The sequence below is a fragment of the Panthera leo genome, chromosome A2 (genome assembly GCF_018350215.1).
Source record: "Panthera leo isolate Ple1 chromosome A2, P.leo_Ple1_pat1.1, whole genome shotgun sequence".
Classification (NCBI taxonomy): domain Eukaryota; kingdom Metazoa; phylum Chordata; class Mammalia; order Carnivora; family Felidae; genus Panthera; species Panthera leo.
The window spans coordinates 90,520,203-90,540,303 of NC_056680.1; the positions used below are offsets into that span (position 1 = coordinate 90,520,203).

At 32.9% G+C, this 20,101-nt stretch overlaps 1 protein-coding gene across 4 annotated transcripts in view; it reads left to right on the top strand.

Annotated features, from left to right (window-relative positions):
- The window catches only part of RUNDC3B (RUN domain containing 3B), a 156,830-nt gene that overhangs the window by 35,461 nt on the left and 101,268 nt on the right, over positions 1–20,101 (top strand). The window contains exon 3 of one of the 4 annotated variants that reach the window (XM_042916982.1): positions 15,597–15,647. The exons of the other annotated variants lie outside the window; for them this stretch is intronic. Within the exon in view, the coding sequence (XP_042772916.1) occupies positions 15,597–15,647 (51 nt within the window). The remainder of the gene's footprint in view (positions 1–15,596; positions 15,648–20,101) is intronic. 4 annotated transcript variants of the gene reach the window in all.

The following is a 20,101-nucleotide window of genomic DNA, read 5'->3' on the forward strand; positions in this document are numbered from 1 at the left end:
CCTGGTCTTTGGCCTGTGGAGAGGCCTTGTCACCTCTACCAAATGCAGGGGAACTGTTTCTCCCCTGGTGACCCAGGAGGTCCTCATACTTGCTGCCTACTCCTGGGGCTCTGCCGTGCTTCCTCGTCAAAGCATTGCCAGGCGCTAACCTCTGAAACTTCAGACTCTGTACTCTGCTATTTATAAAAACTGGTGGTATTGAAATTTTCTGCTTTTACCTGTGAATCATTTTGGGGAATAGTTTTCTTGAGCACTCCTCTGTGCTATTTTCACTCTTTTTTTTCTTCACTCTTAGCCTATGTCTCCATGATCAGAGATATCTCCCCACTGCAGCTACTCTGACTCTTTTCTCCCAAATCAACTCTCTGCAGTTCCTACCTTCCCCAGGTCTTTTTTTTTTCTGTTTGTAGATGTGCAACTTTGTTCTCTAAGACTTCTGATCGATTTCTTGGGTGTTCAGAATGATTTGATATTTATCTAGCTGTGTGGGGTAGGAGGCAAGCTTAGGGTCGCCATACTCCTCTCCCATCTTACTTGGCTTCCCCATGTAAACTTTATTGAAATGAGTAGAAAAATAGAAGTTCTGAATTGAGAAATACAAAACTCCAAAATGAACAAATGGAGTACAATATCTGAAATAAAACATTGAATATGTGGGTCTTTATAGCAAAATGGAGATAATAGAGGTGTTTATGAATTTGAAATTAGATCAGTAGAAATTACCCATCCTGAAGAACAGAGCTTCTGAAACCTGTTGGACAGTAGCAAAAGAGAGCAGAAAGCAGTGGAACAATATCTTTTAAAGTTTTAAAAGAAAAAAACTGAAAACTCAGAATTCTATCTCTGGTGGAAACATAGGTTAACAGAATGAAGGCAAAGCAAATACTCCAATGAAGGAAAACTAGAATTGTTACTAGTACCCCTGATCTGAAAGAAATGCTAATGAAAGCTCTTCCCTTCATAAAGGGAGATGATACCAGAGGGAAACTTGGAATTCTTGAATGAAGAAAGAACAATAGAATGGTGAATATCTAAGTTACATAGCAGATATTTTTTCTTCTGAATATTTAAAAACATGACTATTGTAAGTCATGCTTTAAATATAAATGATGCACCAATTAAAAGAGACAGAGTTAAAAAAAAAAAAAAAACCCAGACTCATAGGGCACCTGGGTGGCTCAGTCAGTTAAGCGTTTGACTTTGGCTCAGGTCATGATCTTGCAGTTTGTGAGTTTGAGCCCCGTGTTGGACTCTGTGCTGACAGCTCAGAGCCTGGAACCTGCTTCAGAATCTGTCTCCCTCTCTCTTTGCCCCTCCTCTGTTCACACTCTGTCTCTCTTTATCTCAAAAATAAACATTTAAAAAAAAAAGACTCAATATATAAAGAAACCTACTTTAAATATAGTGACAAAGATACGTTAAAAGTAAAAGAAAAAGATATTGCGTGCAGAAACTAATTGAAAGAAGGTTGGAGTTGACTATATTAACATAAGGAAAAATAGATTTCAGAATAAGGAAAATTGGTGGGATTGAAGGTGGACATTTACATAGTAAAAAGAGAGTCAATTTGCCAAGAAGATAAATCCTAAACAACAGAGCTTCAAAAAGCAAAAGCTGTTAGAACTGACTAGAGAACTAGAAAATAGAATAATCCACAATTATACATTGCAACTTCAGTAATCCTTTTCTAATATAGATCAAGTAGACCTAAAATCAGTAAGGACAAAAAAGACCTGAACAATATTATCAACCAACTGACTTAACTGACATTTATAAAACAGCTCATCCAACAACTGCAGAATATGTGTGTTTTTCAAAGGCAAATAGAGTATTCAGAAAGATCTGATTCTGAGCCATTACGCAAACCTTTAAAATTTTTTAAAGAATTGAAATCATATAAAGTATGTTCTCTGATTATAAATAATCTAGAAATTAAAAACAGGAGAATCTGAAAAATCACCAAAATTTGAAAATTAAAAAAAAAAAAACACTTGTCAATAACTCATGGGTCAAAGAAGAAGTCTCAAGGAAAATTACAAAGTATTTTAAATTGAATGGAAAATGAAAATGCATCATAGAAGAAAACATATCACAAGAAAAAAATTAAAGGCTAGTATCCCTCATGAACACAGATGCACAAATCCTTAACAAAATATTAGCAAACTGAATTCAATAGCACATTAAAAGTATTCTACACCATGATCACGTAGGATTTATTCCAGGGATACAGAGCTGATACAACATCAGCTTTGTGCAAGTGAATCAGTATGATACACTGCATTAACAACATGAAGAATAAAAATCATGATTACCTCACAGAAGCATTTGAGAAAATTCAACATCCATTTATGATAAAAATTCTCAACAAAGTAGATATAGGAGGGAACACACTTCAACATATTAAAGGCCATATATGACAAGCCCATAGTTAACCCCACACGAAGCAGTGAAAAGCTGAAAGCTTTTCCTCTAAATTAAGGAACAAGACAAGGATGCTCATTCTTAACACTTTTATTCAATATTGTATTGGAAGTCCTAACCAGAGCAATTAGGCAAGAACAGGAAATAAAAAGCATCCATATTAGAAAGGAAGAAATAAAACTGTCAATATTTGTAGATGACAGGACTTTATGTATAGAAAACTCTAAGGGCTCCATTAAAAAACTGTTAGAAGTAATAAACAAATTCAGTCAAGTTGCAGGATACTAATAAACAAATTCAGTCGAGTTGCAGGATAACAGATATCTTAGGGGTGGCCCTGTTGGTTAAGCATCCAACTCTTGATATCAGCTCAGGTCACGATCTTACAGTTCATGAATTCAAGCCCCACATTGGGCTCTGTGCTAATGGTTGCAGAGCCTGCTTGGGATTCTCTCTCTCTCTGCCCCTCCCTCACTCATGGTTTCTCTCTCTCAAAATAAATAAAACAATTTTTTAAAAAATATGTTGTATTTCTATACACTAGTGATGAACTATCAGAAAGATAACAATCCCATGTACAGTTGCATCAAAAAGAATAAAATACCTAGGAATTAATTTTATCAAGGCGAAAGACTTGTATATTGAAAACTATAAGACAATAATGAAAGAAATTGAAAAAGACACAAATAAATGCAAACACAAATTCTATGTTCATTTCAAGCTATCTTACAAAGCTTTATTAATTAATATAGCATGGTGGTGTCATGAAAACAGTCCCATAGATCAGTGGAACAGAATGGAGAACTCAGAAATAACTCCCCATATAAATGGCCAATTAATTTATTACAAAGGAGCCAAGAATAAACATTGGGAAAGGACAGCCTCTGAGATAAAATTGGATAGCCATAGGAAAAGAATGAAACTGGACCGCTTTCTTATACTGTATACAATAACTCCAAATGGATTAAAGACAAATCCAAGACCTGTAGAAACTCCTGGAAGAAACCCCATAGGCTGTAAGCGCCTTGGCATAAGTCTTGGTGGTGATTTTTTAAACCTGAGACCAAATGCAAAAGCAACACAAAAATAAACAAGTGGGAACTACATCAAACTAAAAGTTTCTGCAAAGCAAACTAGCAACTAAGTGAAAAAGCAACTTACTGAATGGGAGAAAATATATGCAAAACATGTATCTAGTAAGGGGTTAATATCTAAAATATATAAAGAACTCCTACAACTCAATAGCAAAAACAAATACTGATTTAAAATTAGGCAGAACATCTAAATAGACATTTTTCAAAGAAGACATAAAGATGGCCAACAGATACATGAAAAGATATTCAACATTACTCCTCATCAGGAAATGCAAATCAAAACCACAATCACCTCACACCCGTCAGAATGTCTGTTACCAAGACAAGCAGTAACAAGTGTTGGTGAGGATGCAGAGAAAAGGAAACACTTGTGCACTGTCGGTGGGGGTGTAAATTGGTGTAGTCACTATGGAAAACAATATGGAGGTACCTCAAAAAATTAAAAATAGAACTATATGATCCATCAATTCTGCTTTCTGTTATCTGAAGAAAACAAAACACTAACTTGAAAGGTATCTGTGCCCCCCATGTTCATTGCAGTATTATTTATAGTAGCCTCGATATGGAAACAACCTATGTGTCCATAAAAGGATGAACAGATAAAGAAGATGTGGTATATATATACACCATGGAATATTATCCAGACTTAAAAAAAAAAAAAAAAAAAACAGAATGAAATCTTGCCATTTCTGACAACATGTAATGGACCTCAAGGGCATTACACTAAATGAAGTAAGTCCAAGAAAGACAGAAAACATATGCTCTTTCTTAATATGTAGAGTCTAAAAAAAAATAAATTTAAAATACAAAGTTAATAGATAGATTGGTTCTGCCAGAGGTGAGGGATGGGAAGATAGGAGAAATGGGTGAACTTAAAAGAAAATAAATTCTTTAATAATAAAAAGAAAGTATTTTGAACTGAATGAAAAATTAATATGCATTATATCAAAATTTGTGATATGTGGTTAAAACTGTGCTTAGAAAGATACTTAAAGCATTAAAATATTGTATTAGAAAAGAGGAAAGGTCTAAAGTCAATAATCTAAACTACTACCTTAGGAAACTAAAAGAAGAAGATTAAGCCAAAAGCAAACAAAAACACGAAGTAGAAATCAATGAAATAAAAAAACTATAAAAATGATAAAGTCAATGACATGAAAGCTGTTTGAAAACATTCATAGAATTCATAAACCTCTGGTTAGACTGACCAAGAAAAAGAGAAGACACAAATTACCAGTATCAGAGTGAAAGAGGGCATCTTACTGCAGACTCTATATTCAAAAGATAAGTGAATACTGTGAACAATTCTGACTGTAAATTCGACAACTCCTATGAAATGGACTGATTTCTTGACAGACAAACCTAACAAAACTTACAAAGAAATAGATAACCTAACTAATATTATATCTATTAGTAGCCAAAAACCTTATAACAAAGAAAACTCAAGGCCTAAATAGTTGTACTGTTGATTGTGACCAACTGTTTAACAAAGAAATAATAGCAATCCTCCTCATTCTTTTCCCCAAAAGAAGAGACAATACTTACCAACTCATTTTATGAGGTCAGCATTAGCCTGATACAACACTAGACAAAAATTACACAAGAAAAGGAAGCTATACACTGATACTCTTTGTGGACATAGACGCTAGAATCCTTGATAAAATATTAACAAATAAAGCCGGAACTTAAAGGTCGTTTTAGTATTTGAAAATCAATGAATGTATTTCATTTTATTAACAGATTAAAGAATAAAAATCATAGAATCATCTCAATAGGTAATTTGACAACGATTCAACATTAATTTACGATAAAAGCTCTTCACCAATCAAGTATTTATTAGAAGAGAACTTCCTTAAAAACCATTGTGTTTGGGCTACCATAACAGAACACCATAGACTGGGTGGTTATAAATAACAGAAATGTATTTCTCACATTTCTGGAGGCTGGTAAATTAAAGATCATGCCACTGACAGATATGTCTGGTGAGGGCTTGCTTCTTGGCTTGTAGCTACCATCTTTTTGCTTTGTCTTCAAATGGCAGAAGGAACAAAGGAGCTTTCTGTGGTGTGTTTTATAAAGGCCTTAATGCCATTCATGAGGGTGTTTGACCTAATTACTTCCCAAAGGCTTCTCCACCAAATACCATCTCACTGGGGATTAGGTTTTGACAATGGGTGGTCACAAATGTTTGGTCTGCAGTAGGCATCTATAGAAGTCTGCAACAAGGTTTCTCCACTTTAGTACTGCTGACATTTTGGACAAGATAATTCTTCTAAAACTGAACATTAAGATGTCACTTCTTTCGATATTAGTCTATGGATTCAATTCAATCTCAGATTCTTAGCAGGCTTTTTTGTAGATACCAGACTAATTCTGTATATGGCCAGACAAATAACTAGACTAGACCAAACAGTTTCATAAAGGAAGAACAAAGTCGTATACTGAAACTATCTAAGACTTACTGTCCGGATACACTGCATAAAACAGTGTGTTATTAGTGAAAGGTAGATAGGTAGGTAGGTAGGTAGAGAGATAGAATGGAATAGAGTCCAGAAGTAGATCCACACAACTATTCTTGATTGGCTTTTAGCAAAGATGAAAACGCAAATTCACTGGTGAAATGGTAATCTTTTTTAACAGGTACACTGGGATACCTGTATGCAAAAAATGAACATTGACCCATCCCTCACACTGTATACAAAAGTTATTTCAAAATGGATCATAGACTAAATTTAAAAGTACAAAAATATTAAAACTATAGAACACCTTTGTTATGTTCAATTAGGCTAATGTATTTTAGATACAACAATGGAAGTTTAATCCATAAAAGCCAAAAAATAGTATAAAGTGGACCTTATCAAAATTAAAATTTTTGTCCTCCAGGAGACATTGTTAAGAGAATAAGATAAGTCATGGGCTGGGATAAAATAGCTGCAAATCACATATTTGACAAAGGGCTTGGATCCAGAATATGCAGAGAACTGTACATATGTAATAATATGAAAACAACCAACCCACTTTAAAAATGGGCCAAAGATTTGAATGGCTACTTCACCTGAGATGATACACACATGCCATGTGATCACATGAGAAGATGCTTGACCTCATTAGTCATTTTGGAAATGTAATTAAAACCACAAGCAGGTGCTACAACATACCTGTATGAAGTTCTGATGAGGATGTGTGGAAATTTTCAGATGTTACTTGTGGGAATGCAAAACAGTTTCCCAGAAATCACACTCCTTTACTCAAGAGAAATTAAAAGTTATATTTACACAAAGAGCTGTTTACAGCATCTTTATCCATAATCATTAGAATTGGAAACAACCCAAATATCCTTCATGAGATCTATGGATAAGCCAACTATTATATGTATCCATACAATGGACAAAGTCAGCAATAAAAAGGAAAAAACCCTTTTCTACACACGGCAACATGAATGAATCTCATATGCATTATGTTAAATGAAAGAAGCAAGACTAAGTTAGATACTGTATGATTCCATTTATATGACATTGTCAAAAAGACTGAACTGTAGTTTCAGAGAATAGGATTATGGGTTAGAGTTGGGGGGGAAGGGGGTAGGAGGAGGGGCAGTATTGATTATATAGCACCAGCATGAAGGAGTTGTTGTTTTATGGTTTGTTGGTTTTGTTTTGTTCTTTGATGATGGAACTGTTACATATCTTAGGGTCTTGGTTACATTACTCCTTGCATTTTTCAAAAATGATAGAACTATACACCAACATTATATTTACTGTAAATTAAAAAATATAACTCATCCAAATTCTAGTGTTGCCCATTAAAATATTTTGAAATGAGGAAAGATACCACTTTTTCATTGATAATTTTTAAAATTCCTACTCTTTGATCCCCAATTGCTTGAGGGAGTTGGGTGGTTTGCCATACAACACGGTAAAAAAGAAACCCCAAAGAGCATTCCTTTACCATCACCTTTCCACATTTTCCTTGGCTAAATGTAACTCTTATTTTTCCTCTCCTTTGAAAGTGAATCATAGCATGAGTTTCCTATTCTTCTGGAGTATATGTCTTAAATTGGGCACTTCACCTATACTTTCCTCTTTTTTTTTTTCCCCCACTTTGCCTTTTTCCCCTGATTGTTTTCACATACACATACCTATTCTGTTTGTCCCACTCTCTTATTTAGTAATCAGTACAGGCCCTGTGCTGGGGTTTCGGGAGATTAATTAAGGTATGCTTTCATATGAAACTCTATTCTGTCTTGGAGGGCAGAAGGAGGTTACATTAACAAATAAAGGTGTATAGTAGTGTCACTGCGTTATAATAGAAGTATTAATGAGCATGAGGTAGCACAAAAGAATAATGAATTAATTCTGCTTGGACAGGTCAGGAAAGGCTTTATACAGGAAAGAAGTATAAAAGTGGCTCAAATTAAAATTAAAGTTTAATTCTTTAAGATGTTATCTGTGACTTTGATTATAGACTGTAGTCTAGACTAAACTGTTTAGACAGTTTAAGAAAAATATGAAATTTAGTAGTAAAGTGGTCAGAAACAGTTGTCTAAACTTCAGCTAGAAGGTGTGGGGATGGGATATATAGTAGTGAATCTTGTAAAGGTTATATGGAATATAAGTGACTAGAATGAAAAACCTTCTGAGTATCATAGAGGACTGCAGACTATCAATTAGTAAGATACTATTTATTAAAGAAAACAGTGATCAAATATAATGAGACCCTCCTTCACTCAAGAGAAATGAAAACTTATATTTACACCAAGAGCTGTTTACAGCAGCTTTATCCATAATCATTAAAATTGGAAACAACCCAAATTTCCTTCATGAGATGAATGGCTAAGTCAACTATTATATATATCCATACAGTGGGTAAACTCAGCAATAAAAAATTTCCTGTGAATTAATCTGCTAATTGTACTTATTAACACTGCCTTGCTGACTCACATTCAATTTAGATTTTGCCTCGATTCTGAATATTATTTTCTGGTTGTACTTGTGTACAGTGGACCCCTCTTTGCTTTTTACATTACTGTGTTCTAAGCCTCATCGGTCTCTTGCTTTCTCTTGACTCCACCAGGCACATTCCTGCCTTGGTGCAGTGTTTACTTGGTTTACAGTGTTTACTCCCTGTGTACAGAAAATACTTCTCCTACACATCTGCATGGTTAACTCCCCTATCCATTTCAAAATTTCTCTTTGAGGCCTAAACCCTTCCACCATATTTTAGATTCGAATTCACCTCCCTTCCTTTCACCCCCCAAGCAGTCCTGACCTGTTTTTCCTGCACTATCTTTTTTAAGTCTTAATTTCTAATGTACTGTGTGACTTAGTTATTATGTTTATTGTGTATTGTCTGTCTTTACTTCCACTAAAATGTAAGCTTCACCAGGGCTAAGATCTTTGTCTGTTTTTTTCATTGATGTATCCCCTATCTATAGTGCCTGGGATACGGTAGGCACTCAGTGAATATTTGTTGGAAAACAAGAGTCCTTGATGTAAGAATAATCATCTCTGCGTTTTTCTCCTAACAGTGTCTGGATTCAGATTCTTAAAATAAGTTAGAAGGCCTGTGACTTGATGCTTTAGAATTTCTCCAATACAGTTGAACTGTTATGATACTTAGCATTGCTCAGGAACACTGGCTTGAACCTCAAAGCTCTTCCTGACTTAGATGATAAATAGTTACCTCCCCATGAGGCCACCTTTTGAAGTATCATATAAACACTGTTAGAAACAATGGATAAATATAAACCTGTTCATGTGGCTTTTGAATTTTCTTTGTTCATTTTGAAGGTCTTCCAACTTTTGATTCTTGGCTTGCACACAAAATGAGACTGGAATTGTTTCTGTAGTAACATAGGAACGCAACTCACCAATAAAAACCCATATACTTAGGCCAAAACATGATATAAGAGATAAGAAAGTGGCCCTAAAGGTTAGGAGAATTTGGCTTTTAGACAATGGACAAGGCCATTCTGAGAAACACCCTTTTAAGTTATTCACTTGGAAATTTAGGAAAGCTCCAGCAGATTTTGTATCTCAGAAAATCATAATATTCAAGTAATTCTTGAAACATGGTATGTAGCACAGTATATTTGGTTCAGTGTCTTAAAATGCATAGGAAATAAAATTAACCTCTATATAATACAGTACACTTAAGTTTCAGTAGTAAATAAGTAAACACATAGAATCTAAAGACAAAAAGCCTTAGTTTCTAAAGCAAGTATGATAGAAACAATTAGTAACTGACAAAATTTAAGTGTTACTCAGATTTCTATATTCTTCCTGTATCTTTTTCAATTAAATTCTATTCCTATACTGTATTTACTATTAAACTTGTAGCCATGATTATTTCTTGTTTTTCTGATGCCTTTTGAAAAGCTGCTTTCTTCACTTTAGGATTTTATTCCATAACTGCCATATAGACTATTTGAGTTGACTTTTTAATTTAATCTTGTTCTGTATGTATTTTTTATCTTCTTGGACTACCAATCATTTTTTGCCTTTCCTCTTCCCCCTACTCCTCCTAAAAGTGACAAGATATTCAAATTTAAAGCTGTAGGAAGTATTAATAAAATCTTCCAGAAATTCCAGATATAAATTGCAGCTGGCATACCTATTACATATATTACATATGTATTTGCATATGCATGTATACATATTTGTATTTCCTTTGCTATGATCTGTATTTTACCCTTAGTGTATTGTAGGCATCTTTTCATGGCCATATGGTATTTTCCATTTAATTTTGTTTTTAGTAGTTTTAAGTGAGATTAAATTAATGTATCATAAACTCATGATTTTAACCATCTTAAAATGTATAATTCACTGATTTTTAGTATATTCACATATAGTATATTCACAGTATATACTAAATACTGATTTAGTGTATCCACTACTGCGTGGTTCCAGAACATTTTCATCACCCTAAATATAAATTCTATACCCATTAAGTGGTTACTTCTTTTCTCTCCACCCTACTTCCCTGGCAACCACTAATTTACTTTCAGTTTTTATGGATTTAGTTATTCTGGATATTTCATGTAAATGAAATCATAAAATATATGATCTTCTGTGTTTGGCTTCTTTCACTTAGCATAAAGTTTTCAAGGTTCGTGCATGTTGTAATGTGTAGGAGTAGTTCATTCATCCTTTTATGGCTATCCATTATATGGATATAACACACTTAGTGTATCTAGTTAAGGAACATTAGATTGTTTCTACTTTTTTTCTCTCACAAATAATGCTGTTGTGAATATTCATGTACAACGTTTTGTTTGAACAAATGTTTTCTTTTTTTGAGTATATTTCCATTTCATATTTAACAAGTGAATAATATTCTAATGCATGAATTAACCATAATTAATATCTTATTTATTATTTCCTAATTTTCTCTTTCATAAGCATGGTGTTTTATCCCTGAACATTTATGTTTATGTAGTTTTCTGATTTATTTAAAATTATTTCCTGTTAGTGATACTAGCTAATGAATTCTTAGAGTTACAATTACTGAAATCATAGGGTGTACATTCTGATTTATATACTCTTACTTCAATATATGTTGCTACATTGTCTACCAGAAAAGCTGTACCAATAATAACGTATATAATTGTTATTTTTTTTCATGTCCTCATTGTATCATTGTTAACATTAAAAATTTTTAACCTGATAGGGGCAAATATCTTTTTGGCCTTTTATTGATATGAAATATATTAAATATTCTGTTATTTTAACTTGCATTTATTTGCAAATGAGATAGAGTATATCTTCATGTTTATTAAAAATCTTTTTTTGTAATTTTCTGATTATGACCTTTGCTTGTTTTCTGGAGTGAGTTTTCTTAATAACCCGAGAATAGAAAAAAAAAACAAAAACTTTTTACATCACATGGAACTAGCTTTAATGTAGCCCATTTTGATCAATAATGGCTTTTTTTTTTTTTTCTCCCTGTTGGTGGTCTTTTTACATGATTACTATTGGTATTATTTTCTGCTTATTTTTTATTTGAGTGTTTATTATTTCTGTTTTAAAACATCTGAAATATTTTTCTTCTTTTGGTTTTATAATGTTTTGTATAATTTGTGAATGTTTATAATTCTAAAACCCATAATCCCCCCATACTTGGATATTTGCTTCTGTTTGGAGCCATATGAGTGTAGTGGTAGTACTCTTAATTACTGTATTTGCTGTAAGCATTTCCAGGTGAAGAGCAAGAAAAATGTCTTTAGTATTTGTACTTATTTGTAGATACAGACAAAATGGTCTTTATGTTTTACAACCAAACCAGAATTTTCAAGGAGTAATTTTAATCCCCCAATTTAAATATTTATTTATTTACAGAATGAGAGATTTACTAGTGGTTTTAATCTTTGTTATTTTTGGATTTTTTTCAGGTTTATTTTACATGAACTTTACTTCCAAACCCCATTAAGTTAAGAATGCCAAATTTAGATTTGGCTTCTGAATGTGAATACCACATAGAAAAAAATACTATGACAATACTTAAATAATATCTACTATTGATAACATTGCCTCAGATATTTTTGAAAATCTTTTTTAAATACATGAGAGAGGGAAAGAAATTTATAATTCTACCAGATAATACAGATTCTTGGATTTAGCAGGAATTAATGGTTTCTGATGGTAGTTCATGCTTATGTTTATTTATCTGTATTTGTAGCCAGAAAAATAATGCAATATTTCCAGTTTGACCTGATGATTTTTGTGGAATTAGCATAGAGTAACTTACAGTACTTGTAATTATCAAGTTATATTTTGTTTAAGTAATGGAAAGTTGCTGTCTCATTAAATTTTTTAATATATAAATTCAACAGTTTTGATCACTTTTAATGCTCAAATATTGCCCACATATTACTCATTTTTACAGAACAGGGAGGAGATTGCATAGTTTAATGGACTTTAGTTCATTTTTGTAAGGCATCATAATAATTTTATGTTCTACATCTTTCCGCATTTCTAATTTCAGGAGTTGTTTGTTCATGTAACTTAATATTTTTATTTTATTAAAATTCTTTTTACATGTCTTTCCTTTAAAGTCACTATGACTCTTAAAATGTAAAATGTTTTCAAAGTTTTGATACTCCGTTTTTAAAAATTATTGAGTGAATGAACAAATGGTTTTGTTTCTAATGGACCTACCATCTACCTATAAATGTCATTTAAAAAGATTTTTTTTAATATTTATTTATTTTGAGAGAGAGACAGCATGAGCGGGGTAGGGATGGAGAGAGAGGCACATTTGTTGCCAAAAAATTGAAGAATAAATGTCATATTCATGCGTTAAAATTAAATTCAGCTTATCACCAAGGCAGATTTACTTGTGGTCAGTAATCTTTTCTGTTTGAGGGCCAGTTTCCACATTAATGAAAAGATTATAGTTGCATTTATTTTCAGTTGTTTGTGAAAGTTCAGTACTGTTTGGGTTCGAAAATTCTGTTTTCAGTGTGATTAAATATTCTTTTATTATATCCATCTCTGAGTAGACTCTTTGGCTGAAATCTCAGAAATTAAGTTAACACCTACTATAACTATGTGTGATATGGTTGTAATGGTGCATTTGAATGAATTTTGTTTTTGAACTAAAACACTTTCTGTTTATTTGGTTTATTTGGTCTTGTGTAAACTTTTTCTAAGGTACTTAATGGTAAAATACTGTTTCACTTTCTCTTAACATTACTATATTTTATAACAAAGGGTTTTATTTTAGTTGCAAATGAGAACATTTTTTCCAAACAGTACTCCTTGAGCCACTCTAAAATAATGTGATTTGTGGTTCACTTATTTACTTTTTTGGCAACAACTGTGCTAAGAATTTAAATTTTGTATGAAAAATATTCACCCCAGCCACACTAGGTATTTATTGCCTGTTCGTTCATTCGTTCGTTCTTTCTTTTTCTTTCTTTCTTTCTTTCTTTCTTTCTTTCTTTCTTTCTTTCTTTCTTTCTTTCTCTCTCTCTGTCTCTTTCTTTCTTTCTTTATTATTTCTGAGGCTATCATTGAGAACTCATAATCAACCAGGAAAACCAGTTGACTGATTCTCCTCTATCTGTCAAATCTTGTCTTATGAATAGAGCAGCATGAAATTACAGCGAACAGAAATGGGTCTAGGCAGACTCTCTCTGGGCCTCTTCTTTCTCATCTACAAAATGAAAGCAGTGTTGAAATTTGATTACAGATAATTTGGAATCTAGTGGATGGTTATTTGGTCTGGATGCTTCTGGTTGTTTATAACTGACCTAGAGTGAGATACTATATTATGATTAAAGCAGTTAAGTCCTACAAATAAGTGAAAGCATTTTAACTTAAAAAAATTGTTTTTAATGTTTTGTTTACTTTTGAGAGAGAGAGAGAGAGACAGAGTGTGAGTGGGGTAGGGTCGGAGAGAGAGGGAGACACAGAATCTGAAGCAGGCTCCAGGCTCTGAGCTGTCAGCACAGAGCCCAACATGGGGCTTGAACCCATGGACCGTGAGATCATGACCTGAGCCAAAGTAGGACGTTTAACCGACTTGGCCACCCAGGCTCCCCAGCATTTTAACTTGTTAAATTTTCGCGTGATATTTTACAGCCAAAATAAAAACTTTACATAATGAGGACATAAAGGCTAACATACTAACAGCTTTAAAAAAAAAAAACCTAATCTATAAATTGTGATTTATAGTAGAGTTAGTAACTATTTCTTACTTCATACTAGGGGTTAAGTCATGACATAAATCTGGACATGATACACCTTATTTGATACATTTTTTGAAGTAAAATTTCTTTAAGATTTTCATAGAAATTGTTTTTACATTGATAGCTTTTTTGATTATGTTAATGACTACAAATAATACACATAACTTATTTTTAGGGCAAAGATAATAATTGTGGTTTAAACATTAAGAATTGGTATTCTTAATATTTGCAATGAAAAGCATTCTATTCTGACTTAATTTCAATGCTGAGACATTTTCATTTTTCTGGTAGTTGTAGTAACAACATGATGTTGTAAACATCATGTTTCAACTAGGGTACCAAATTATAATTCCTTTTGGATATGTGTTTCCAAATTTAATGTTGGTTAAAAATGTTATACATTGAGGTAGGATAGAGAGTGAGTGGTTGACACATAGATGTAGCCAATAGCGCAAACTATATATGTCTTCTAACTTTTATTTTCATACATTACTGACTGTGCAGTTGATTTTGTTTGGTTTCATAAAAGGTATAAATATTTGGTAAGGTATATGGGACCATGTCCTGTTGGAGATTTCAGTGTTTGGTTATGAGAGACGAAAAGATCATTTTGGGGGACTGCGACTTTAGAAATTTGGCTTTTCCTGTATAATTATACTAGGAATTTTCAAACAATAGCAACAATTTACAGTACTTTTCCACATGGTGGTTGTTAAACAATAATTGGAAGATGTAGAAGACATATTTTGCATGAACCAGGCATTTAGTTAACATTCCTTAAACTGAACAACTCTCTACTTGATCTCTAAGTGGTGTTCTCATAATTCACAAAAGAAAAAAAAACATACTAACTATTCTTAGGCCAAAAAAGCAAGACAGCTGATCTTTAAAATGAGTTTGCTTGTAACTTTTACAAAAGTTACCAGGTAGAAAGTGTATATATTTTTACAGTTGAAAATGTTATAAGCTGTATAGTTTAATATTAATAGTTTAATAGTAGTTAGTTTTCCTAACCAATCTTATAAATTCTGAGGTGCAAAGCTAGCAGATTCATTCAAGCTTTTGCTCTTTTTGCCCTGTCAACATTGGCGTATCAATTTTGGGAAGAATGATGGCCCTGACACAAACAGGGAACCTATTTCTGTGACTCGCAAATACCTTCCCTTCTCCAGTAGAACAGGATACAAGGGACCAACTTGATTTACGTGCTAGGTGTATCTCATATTCATCTTAACTGAGTTCATTTTATTTATTAGGTAAAACTAGTGTTTACTGCATCAAGATAATGTGTAGCCATCTTATTTGGGCTATTCACTTTGCAATTGTAAACTTGATAGCAGGTTTCTTAAATATCTGTGTGTTGTTGTTGTTGTTGTTTATTTTTTTTAAAGAGATTTCCCAAAGTTGCAGATGGCTGGCTCATCTCCAAATACCTCTTCAAGGTACTCTATGCTGGTGATGTCTCCCGCCACTGAGCTGCGCGGGAGCATGGAATTGACTTACTGGGGAGGGCTATATCAGTTAAGTGATCTTTTTTAGTACATTGCATGGGTTTTGCAAAGCTTTCTTTTTTTGTTTTGGTTAATCCAGAGAGCACAAATATGCTTATGCTAATTTTTAAATTAATATCTTGATGTAAACCCACTCAATATAATTATTTACTCTCCTTCCTTTCTCAGTGACCCCCTCCACATTTCTCTATGTTCCATGGTTTTAATGACTTTTATTAATTACGTCTATCAGTGTAATTTACATTTTATTATAACTCTTAATGATATAATTATTAGTTATTTCCTCGTTTTTGTAACTACTGTGTAATAATATTTGTATTACATGCAAACTGGGGGCTTAGGGAAGCTGTGTGATTTTAACAGTCACTGAATGAAACATACATGGGCAGTATCAATAACTTCTTTGCATTCTTGAACCATTAGTGGGAATATATTTCTTAGTTTCCTTTCTCCCAGGTAGAATGCATGCTTTTATTCACTTAATTCAAAACTTTTTTTTTTTTAATTTTTTTTTTTAACGTTTTATTTCTTTTTGAGACAGAGAGAGACAGAGCATGAATGGGGGAGGGGCAGAGAGAGAGGGAGACACAGAATCAGAAGCAGGCTCCAGGCTCTGAGCCATCAGCCCAGAGCCCAACGCGGGGCTCAAACTCACGGACCGCGAGATCGTGACCTGAGCCGGAGTCGGACGCTTAACCGACTGAGCCACCCAGGCGCCCCTATTCAAAACTTTTTAATTGAGTTCCTGCTGTCTGCAAAAACACTGCTGGGCTCTGTACTTATGACCTAGCCTTTTGTTATATTTTTTAATTAGAAAAGAAATATATAGTCATTCTTTCTAAGGATTATAATTAAGACAAAAGATAGAAAGTAGAAAACAAATGTCTTCTTATTAACCCTCATTTCCACAAGTAATCATTTTAAACAGTTTCGTTTGTTTCATGTTCTCTACATGTAGCCTTAATCACTACTGAAACAAATTATGCTTGATTTCTTTGGGGCTGCACATTGATGTGCTGCTCTCTTTATGGATTTCAGCCTTCAGTATTCTAATTCAATCTGCCAGTAGTCTAAGCCTTATGTTAAAACACTGGTAGAAGGAAAAAACAAAACCTTTGTACTCTACTCAGAAAGATGGTAAAATTACTGGAATAAAAAGCTTATTAAGTCAAACTCAATTTTTGGATTTTTGGTGAACCTGGTCATCTTAAATTTCGTGGAAGGTTAAGAATGGACTCAGTTTTACAGTATAGATATATATTATTGGTATTTGTGGTAAACTCCTTACCAGTGAGTGAATAAGACATTGTCAGTAACAAAGAATAATAATCATATTTTGTAAACTATGATTCATAGTTGCTAAGTGACTTACTTGAAATGTCCTGTAAGTAACATACAACATTAGCAATGTAAGTACAACTGAGTATCCAATCTAGGTTTACTCTTCTTAAGATTCAACTTAATATGTAATTAAAGTATTTTTAAAGTGTTTAATTAAATTTGATTCCTCTTTTTAGAATATATGACCTTTTATTTAGAAAATTAATTATCATTGTCATTATTTTACTTTCAGAGCTGAGTGATCTAATAAATATGAACCTCAAATAATAATAGTACTTTTTTTTTAAAGGAAAAGATTCTTTTTTGCAGAAATGGGAATTTTCTCTGTTTAGCAAAACTATAATAGAAAATATTAAACTGAGTTTTATAAATTAGCAGTAAGAAATTGAGGACTGCTGTTACAAAATTTAAAGTGAAAAGTTAAAGTTGTATATCTAAATACTAATATATTGGCAACAATCAGTCTACAAGTAACTATTTTCCTTTAAGTGTCTGAAAACTTTCAGAGCGGTCAATTAAAATTTGATGGGACTGTATTTTATTGCTTGTCTAGTCGAATGACAGTTCCAAGGTAGTAGTCTTTGATATTGTCATTGATGTGATGTATTATAACACTAACAAGACTTAAATTTGTGGGACCAGTTTTTCATTTGCTCTTTACATAGATAAGCACTAATACAAAGGCTGGAGAAAGGAAGTCACTTAACAGATTCATTTATATTTTGTATTATCAAAAGATAATGTGTCATTAGCCACTACTTAGTAGAGAACCACTTTAGAAAATTTAGTCCTTGTTCTCAGAAGGTATCATTCTGGATGTGAACTAAGATATAAGCAAAACACAAATATATTGCATGATATGAACAGACATCTAACTTAAGTAATACAGAAGAGTAATTTTATTTTATTTTTAAAATTTTTTAGAAGAGTAATTTTAGAATAACATTGGACCCGAGAGATCACAGGCCATTGTTAGGTGCTGAAAATAATGCTGTTTGGTGGGAAGGATACCACATAGTTGGTTAGTAGCACATTACCTTTTAGTCTAGCTAACTTTTCACTCTTTCTTTCTTTCTTTGCCTTAAAATGATGGAATGCTGATAAGTTTGGGAAAGTTTGTTAACTTTGTCATTGCTAAAGGTTAACTTTTAGGAAAACATAACTGAAAGCATATTATACACTTACCACGGGCTTTAAAAATAATTCTGTTAGTGACAGTGTATTTCTTCTCCAGAATAAAATTTCTTCAAGATATAAACTAGTTGTTTTCTTGAAGTGTGATTTGCTTTTATGGTTATTTTTAAGGAAATGAAAGTATTTGAGGAGTGATTGTTTATTCAATAGTTATTTTTGAAGGTGTGATCAATCCACTTGTAGCTTTGTTTTTTGATTTTTCTGTTGAATAGTGATTACAGACTAATACTCTCAGTACATCTTTTGCAATTAATCTGTGTTTAAGTAAAAGTTGTTTTCAAATAATAATATTTCAAGTGACCAGTTGAACACTTCCATTATTTTTAATTAAATGTAACCTTTTCATAGATGCAGAATTTAACTATTTAAATAAAATTCTAGGATATACAATTTACACGAGAGTTTGTTTGGAGGCTCTAACAAGGGAATGCACCTTCTCTTATTCAAAACAGATTCTTTTGAATGTGAAAATTTCAGTGTCTTGAATTCAGGACTTGACTTTGGACATGATGCACATGGAAGAGGAAGGAAGGCAGAATCAAGCCAAGTTATCCTTACATCTAGTTTGCGGAGTAGATAAAAGTATTGTGGAGATAACTACAGGTTATTTTTTTAAGGCCCTGCAAATCATGATGATATGTCATTCTGTTAATTGTTTAGTCTCTTGGTTTGTAATCTGGGAAATCTTGCCATGGTCTCTTGGGTGAGAGTCTTATAGATAACACATCTTACCCATACCTGGAGTCCCACAGATTTAGTGCCCATTCCTTCTGTTTAACCTTAGCCTAGATTTTGCTTTTTGATATCTTTGTTTCCTCTCCTCCAAAATGGGGCTTTGTTCTTTTGTTTTGGGATTTTTTGACAGCTTTATTTTAAAACGTCTTAAGTTATTTTCTTTAGCCATGTCAAACTCATGAGAAGATTTAAAATAAAGTTGACAGAGAAAGCTTGTAATATTCCCTTTCTTTAAGATCTCATTTTGGAAGTCTGGCAACCATACCTCTCATCTTAAATTATGGAATGATCCTACTTAGTAGAAGCCAAAGAAAATTAATTGAGAATAGAGACGTATTGGGGAGGTGAATATAAAATGGTTGATATGTGAAAAGGCTGAATTAGGGAGCAAATTTTAAGGACTTTCCTAGATTCTGAGCAAGTAACGGGAAAAATTTAATTTTGCATCTCATTCCCACTTTGTTGACACTACAGGGGAGCTTGGGTTCTTTAACTATTTGTATGATAATAGCAGTAACTGTAGTAATAATTGTTAACGTCTGTACCAGGCTGTCTACTAATTGCCTCACACAGATTATCTCATTGAATCCATGATAACAGTGTTATCATGTAGGTACTACCATTATTGTTAACTTATAGATGAAACTCAATTTACAGAGTGAAGTTAACTTATTAGCTAGAAGGTGATCTAATTCAGATTCCTCCCGACTCAAAAGCATCTATTCTTAACCAATAGGCATCTTACCTCCTCTCCAAATGGCTAACAAATTGATGTTGTCCCAAAGACAAAGTATATTGAGATACTGTACCAGGAATTTTTTTTTAACCCACAGAACAGAGGGGGCAAAGGAAAGTGGTAGGGAGAGATTAGAGAGGAAGACAGGAAATTTTAAGTATTCCTATAGATTTCTGTTTGTAGGTAGTAAGCTTTGATTTTTAAGGAGACATTGAGTTATGGAAATAGTTATGTAAAGATTTGTAGATGCTTTTGTATTTTTATTTGTATAGATAAAGGTGTGTTTGTCCAGAATGTTTGACATTTGTAATCTAGCATGCAGATGTCTTCTGAGATTGTCTCTAAACTGTCACTATAAAAAGATATGCAGAATTTTAAA